Source organism: Pipra filicauda, unplaced genomic scaffold, assembly GCF_003945595.2.
Source record: "Pipra filicauda isolate LSUMZ 115617 unplaced genomic scaffold, ASM394559v2 scaffold329_size807674_pilon, whole genome shotgun sequence".
Lineage (NCBI taxonomy): Eukaryota > Metazoa > Chordata > Aves > Passeriformes > Pipridae > Pipra > Pipra filicauda.
This window is the reverse complement of record NW_024104453.1, coordinates 476,091-482,588: the sequence shown is the minus strand read 5'-3', so window position 1 is coordinate 482,588 and position 6,498 is coordinate 476,091. Positions and strand designations below refer to the sequence as shown.

The following is a 6,498-nucleotide window of genomic DNA, read 5'->3' as shown; positions in this document are numbered from 1 at the left end:
TGGGATGTGCAGAGCAATAAATAATTGGTTTGTTAAAAGCAGGGCTGGGCCCACGGGCCCAGGTGGGGGCAAAGGGATGGGGAGGGACAGGTGGGTACAAGGGTGGGAGGGGACCTGCCTCTGGCAGAGCTGTAGGCAAGCTGACCATGTTTAGTTCTGAAAACTCCAGGTTTTTGAGAGGATGAAGATGGGGATGAAGGCACAGGGAGGTGACAGCTGAGAGCTGGTGACAGGGCTGGAAAGGGAGGGAGGCTGGGGGAGGACGAGGAGGGATGACTGGTGGCAGCAGTCACCTGTCCCTGGGGGTCCTGTCTATCTGCATGCTGGGGATCAAACCCACCAGTGGTGTCCACCTGGCCCTTGCCCCAAGCCAAGCCTGTCTGCAAAGCAGGGGGCAGGCAGGTGGCAGTAAAACAGCAGGTGGCAGGATGGGTCTTTCCTGGGATCCGCACCCCATTCCCTGGGGAGGGGCTTCCACAGCATCCCTGTGGGACGAGCACGTGCAGAAGGACGGAGCCAAAAGCACCTTGGAAGAGAAACTTGGAAGCACAAAGGCTGCCCAGAGGCGGGAGGGTGGCTCTGCCTCCAGGTCTCTCTGTACCTGGGGGAAAAATTTAGGGGCTGAGTGGAGGCGCAGCTCCCCTCTCCTCCCAGCGTGCCCCCCAGACCTGAACTTAGGAGCTGCCACCCCATCTTCCATGGTCTTGGCTCATCCCTGAGCCCCTGCAGGAAAGCAGATCAGTTTGCAACAAGCAGATGATGGGCTGAGTTCTGATCCCCCTCGCAATGAGGCTTGAACAACACCCAAACCGTGGCAGATGAGCCTGAAAGGGCACGGCCGGCCCAGCTGCTCCACCCCCTGTGGACGGATCAAGATGCCTCAAACTCCCTGCAAAAACTCACCCCATTGTGCTGAGCAGGAGAGGCACCATCTCCCCCCAGAACAGGGGCCTTTTCTGGGGACAAATGTGGCAGAAAAGGCCTGAAGACGCCATCGTGCCGGTCAGTGCAGCCCAGGGCCAGGCTTGCTCTAGATGGGTGGTTTTTGTTTTCTTGCAAATGCACATTCTCATTTCTCAGGCAGGTATAAATATTGTCATTTCTAGTAGAAAAAAACAACAACTTCCCTCTAAATAATAAAGACTCAAATGATTGCACTTAATACATATAAGAAAGGTAGAAAGGAGTATATCCTAGTGCACAAACATTGACTCCTGCTCTTCTCAAAGCTTGCTTTTCCGAGTTACTCTTTGGCCGAGCTTATAACAAAGTCTGGTTTCTTGGCACAAGTGTCTGGAGTTGGGGGAAAAAAAATCGAACCCAGCTGAAAGTCCTTCTCCTTTGCTCCCTGTTTTCTCCTGTGCAGCCAGACATTGTTCTCTGGGAATGTGGCTTGGCTGCACTTCCCTCCGAGTGCCAGCCCGGCTCTCCAGCGGGATGGCCACGGAGCCACCACACTGCCATGCTGGTGGGCTTTGCCATCTCTCCTTTACGTTTCCTTTTTAATGAAGTCGGCTTTGTCAATGGTCTTTCCCCCGACCTCTGCAAAGCAGCACCGATGCCCACGGCCCAGCGCTGTGGTGAACACGGCTTCACCTCCTGCACTCCTCTGTGAAGGGCTCTGTGGGGCTGCAGCCGGCACCAGCCCCAAAGGCTGGAAGGACAGTGACCCCCTCAGTGTCCTGGGCTGCCGGTGGCACCAGGGAACATGGACAGACCTGGCGAAAAGGAAACCAAAGGCAGGACAGAGGACAGTGAAAGGACCAGTACTTCAGTTTCCTAAAACGAAGAAGCTGCTTTGAAAAAGGGGAGCAGCTTCGTCCCCAGCTGGATGAGGCCAGAGCATCCCCAAGGCTGGGAGCACTGCCCTGCAGGGAGCGGCGGGGAAATCGTGGGGAGATGTCTGCGGGATGAGCGGTGGTGATCCTGCCAGAGCCGGGTGGAGGAAGGAAAAATCGGAAAGAAGGAAGGGAGAAGAGGGTTTCCTTGGCTGCGGGGCGGCCTGGGACGGCGGGGGCGCAGGGGGCTATTTGTAAGGCCGAAGGAAGCTGGAGACTTTGGAGCGGAGGAGTTTGATGAAGGAGCGGGGCAGCATCTCCTTGTGCTTCTCAGTGTACTTGAAGTAGTTCTGGGGGTGTGCCAGCACATCGAAGAAAGCTTTGATGAGCTTCTTGTCCTGCAGGGAAACCGAGCCAGAGGGAGGTTCACCACCCTGCCTTGTGCTCCCCTGCAGTGGCTCCGAACTGAACCCCTGAGTGCAGGGAGAGCATGAGGCACCCCTGAAGGGAAGGATGTTCCTGCATCCCCTGCAGCCCTGGGTAGCATGGACATGGGGGCACACGCTCACCTTGAGGATCTCCTGGTGGTTTTCAGAGGCGTAGAGTCTGCCATCCCGCACAATGTCCTCCACCAGCTGCTCATAGTCCTCTGCAACACCCAGCCGAAAAACACAGTCAGGGCACGCGCTGCCACTTGTGTCCAAGCATCTGGTCCCCATCCCTGAGTCCACTCCCCCCAAAACACACAGGAGATGTCAACTGGGGGTGACCTGGGTCCCAAGCCGGGCAGGGTGGCATCAGCCTGCCAGAATAGTGTCTTCCTGTGTCCTGTGCTCACCGTCATAGGTGACATAGGGGATCTGGAAGCCCCGGGCGCTGTTGGCTTCACTGGTTTTGAAGTTGATCCACAGTTTCCGTGAGCGGGCGGTGAAGGCAATGGGCCTCTCATAGGTCTGGCACGTCTCATAGGTGGTGATAGAGGAAGGGGAGGCTGCAGGGAATGGCAAGGGGACACGGGATGCCGGTTGCCCATCAGCAGACCTACCCCCAGCCTTACTGGGCTAAAAGGCTCAGGGTGAAGGGCAGCACCAGGGATGGGGATTGTTCATGTTGGGCAAGGCTGAGCCCCCCTAACCCTCATGTTACATACCAGGGATGTTGTTATTTCTTCCTTGCTCTGGGAAACTCCAAACGGGGCTTTTTACCCACAAAAAGTAATGCTGAGACTCAGATGTGCAGCCCAGCCCATCAACATCCCCCTGATCCAGCAAGACACCAGGCCAGTAGGGTGATGCTGATCTCCCCACTCAATTCCCAAAATTCTCCTCCTGCTGGCCGGGGATGTGGCTTTCTCCCTTTGCACAAGACAGCCGTGCCAAACCCTGAACTTTTCCTCCCTCAGCTCCTCCTGTGAGCACCGTGGCCTGCTCGGTTACCTACAGTTTTTCCGCATGACCAGGACGTCGCCACACTCGTCCTCAGAGGGAAGGAAGATCTCTGGCACCACGATGAGGATCTTGCGCTTGGGGGGCGGGTTGATGTTCCAGGTGCACTCGACGTTGGCAGGGTAATTCCCCGGGTAGTTTGGCGACTCGATGTAGCCCGTGTACTCACCCAGCTCCCCTCCACACTGCCGGTCTGCAAGGCATGAGGAGAGCCAGTTCCACTGGGAATCAGTGCCATGGGCACTGGGGGTGGAGTGTTCCCCTGTGGGTGGTTTACTAGGTGAGGGGGCATGTTCCATTAGCACTGCTCCGTGCATCCCCCCATGCCTGCCTGCATGCGTAAAGCACTGAAATGACCCAAAACTCTGTTTTACAGAATTTTAAAATACTTTTGAGGAAGAACCCCACGTCTATCTGCCCCCCATCACACCCCTGCCCGCCTACTTTTGCACTGGGACACAGAGGTGGAGCCGTCGAAGTCGGTGGTGGTGTTGCCGGGACAGGCGATGCAGTAATTCTGCCGGAAATCGGGCTGGTAGGTGCCCACGGCACAGCGGATGCAGCGGTGGACACTTGTGTTGTAGTAGTGCCCAGGGGAGCACTGGACTGTGGGGTCAGAGAGCAAAGGGGGCTGTTTCAGCTGCCAGCACAACCCCACTGGCTGCCCCCTCCCCAGGGACCAGCTCTGACCTACCTTTGGTGTCGCAGTCCTGGAAGGAGAGGGCTCCCTCGTGGCGGGTGGTCAGCCCCCCACCACAAGGGAAGCAGAGCGCCCGTCCCACTTCGGGCTGGTAGGACCCACGGGGACACAGCTGGCAGGGCTTGAAGCCATCAGCTGAGTGCTGGCCAGGGGGACACTGACCTGTGGGCACAGGCATCACTCAGTCCTGGTACCCCACATACCCAGAGCTCTCCTGCCCCGTGTCCAAATCCTCTCCCCCAACGGCCTTGGCAGGACCAGTATATCCAGAGCAAGTGCTGCCTTTCCCAGGGTCCCCTCAAAATGATAAACACCCAAAATAGCAACTTCTGTGGGCTCTGGCGATGCTTAGGGCTTTCCCCTCTTCTGGCTGACGGTTGAGATTGCAGCCCTGGATATTCCCCAAGTGTGCCTCTGGTCCCACTCCATGCTCTCCTTACCTGTGCAGCTGGTGATGTTGGTGGCTCCTACGGGTCCGAATGTGTCTCCGCGGGGACACAGGTCACAGGAAAGCTGCCCCTCCTTCTCCTGGTAGGTGCCGGGGGGACAGGGCACGCACTGCTCCGTCTGCCCGTGGTAATAGGTTCCCTGAGAGCAGCTGACTGAGAGCCAGGGGGGACATCGGTGATGCTGTGGGGGCTGTCACTGCTGGGGCCCCCCCAGATACCCCCCCCCGCTCCTTACCACACTTGCCAGCCAGGCGCTGCTGGCCCGGCCCGCAGCTCTCCTGCCGCTCCGGGGCCACGCTCAGCTTCCGCGCCACCTCGTACTCCATCCCTGCGAAGCGGAGCAGGAACCGCTCCTGGTTGATGGATTTCTTCAGGGCTTTGATGGCCGACTTCAGTTTTTTCTCCACTCTCTGTCGCAGGCAGTGCAGGTTGCAGCTGGCTGGGGGAGCAGAAGGGAATAGGGGTGCAGGGGGAAACAAGGATGCAGTAAGAAGTGAGGGATGGAGAGAGAAACCCAAAAGGATTAAAATCATCCCCCCCATGCTCAGTTGCAAGCGCTGCCCAGTACATCCCAGTCCAGTGCAGGATGACAACTAGTTTGTCTCTCCTTGCTGCATAGGGATGGTATTGTGTCCCTGGTCCCACCACTGTCCCTGTGGTCCCACCACCCCTGCCTGCACCTGAGACAGACCAGGCCAGTGCTGTACCCACCTGTGATCTCCTCCGGCTTGATCTCCGCCTCGAACTCCAACGTGATGCGTGTCACCTCTTTGTTGGGGGAGTTGCGAGCCCGGCGGCCCTTCCCCTTCTTGGTTGAGTCGCACTTGAGGTTGACGAAGGTGACCTGGCAGTCAGAGCAAGGTGCCGAACCGCCTGCACGTGGGGGAACAGGTCAGGACCCCATCTCTGCTGGGAGGACGGGCACCCCCCCCCGGCTCCCTGCCATCACACCTCACCTTGTTCCCCAGCCTTCCCGGCCTCATCCTGCTTGCCCTTGGCCCGTGGGTGCAGGTAACACTTGGCATCTTTGATCTTGAAGGAGGCCTTCTGCTTGACTGGTGCAGTGACAGTCTCTAAAAGAAAAGGCAGGTGCTCAGCAAACTGGCACAGCCCAGCCTGGCTGGCGACGGCCATGGGCACCTCAGGAGCCCCCTTACCGAGGCACTGCTGGCTGCTGTTTGTGGATCTGTGCTGGCCGCCCTGCCGCAGGACGGGGGTCCCACAGCTCACCGTGTAGCTGCTGTCGGACTCTGTGAAGGAGGAAGGGGAGTTGGTGGATGCCAGAGCAGCTGTCTGGTTCCCGTGATGCTCTGCCAGGGTGATGCAGGGAGGCACAGCTGTGCTGTGGAGGGACGATGCCCAGCACCCTGCCATGGGGATCCTGCACCAGGCCCCATCCCATGGGTCTACACCCAATGACGAGCCCTCCTGAGCAACAACCTTCCTCCCTCACCCAGCTACTTCTTGGGTGCTCTGTACCCCAGCTGTGCAGCCATTCTCCCTCTCCCAACTTCAGGCCATGCAGGGAAATGGGGATCCCTCTGCCCAAGCTGGCCGTGGCACTAGCACTGGTACCTGGCAGAAATCGTGCCTTGGAGGTGCAGGAGAGGGCACAGCTATCTTTCTTGCCTGTCTTGTTGCAGGTGAGGGTGGCCCGTGGTGGTACCGAACCTGGCAGGCATTTCACCAGCTCCATGGGACATGCGCCGGCTGGTGATGACAATCGGGGACACCTGTGGCTGGCACAGCCCAGGGACCCACGAGGGACCCCTGCACCCTCCCAGCTCATGGGGGGATTCACTGGGGAGGAGAGGGTTCCGGAGCATGGCATGGGGATGCCAGCCTGGCATCCCAAATCCTCCAACTCCTCCACCAGCCATGGTGGCTCCTGGCCTGACATACCGACACAGTCCTTCTTGTTCCAGTGCAGCTTGCAGCCGGTGGGACAGGTACACTGATAGCTGCCAGGTGTGTTGATGCAGCCAAATTTGCAGCCACCCCGGTTGATGCTGCATTCATCAATGTCTGCAGGGAGGAAGGGAGAGGCAGGGGGTGAGGGTCAGCGAGACCCCCGGCTCTGACACTGGGACAGGGGATCTGCACCACAGGGCACTTCCAGCCATGCC

General features: G+C 58.7%; 1 protein-coding gene across 9 annotated transcripts in view; it reads right to left on the bottom strand.

Moving 5' to 3' along the window:
• Nucleotides 1-1,162: 1,162 nt before the first annotated feature.
• SCUBE3 (signal peptide, CUB domain and EGF like domain containing 3) overlaps nt 1,163-6,498 on the bottom strand; it is a 40,450-nt gene continuing 35,114 nt past the window's right edge. For 5 of the 9 annotated variants that reach the window (XM_039383871.1, XM_039383870.1, XM_039383872.1 and 2 more), the window contains 13 exons: nt 6,275-6,397; nt 5,948-6,082; nt 5,530-5,622; nt 5,329-5,445; nt 5,084-5,245; nt 4,608-4,811; nt 4,364-4,525; nt 3,918-4,085; nt 3,668-3,829; nt 3,219-3,416; nt 2,617-2,769; nt 2,348-2,427; nt 1,163-2,176 (listed from right to left, as the gene is read on the bottom strand). In XM_039383871.1, the coding sequence (XP_039239805.1) occupies nt 2,027-2,176; nt 2,348-2,427; nt 2,617-2,769; nt 3,219-3,416; nt 3,668-3,829; nt 3,918-4,085; nt 4,364-4,525; nt 4,608-4,811; nt 5,084-5,245; nt 5,329-5,445; nt 5,530-5,622; nt 5,948-6,082; nt 6,275-6,397 (1,907 nt within the window). In that variant the 3' untranslated portion in view covers nt 1,163-2,026. Of the gene's footprint in view, nt 2,177-2,347; nt 2,428-2,616; nt 2,770-3,214; nt 3,417-3,667; nt 3,830-3,917; nt 4,086-4,363; nt 4,526-4,607; nt 4,812-5,083; nt 5,246-5,328; nt 5,446-5,529; nt 5,623-5,947; nt 6,398-6,498 lie in introns of those variants that run through there. The other 4 variants (XM_027728419.2, XM_039383874.1, XM_039383876.1 and 1 more) reach the window with 4 other exon arrangements.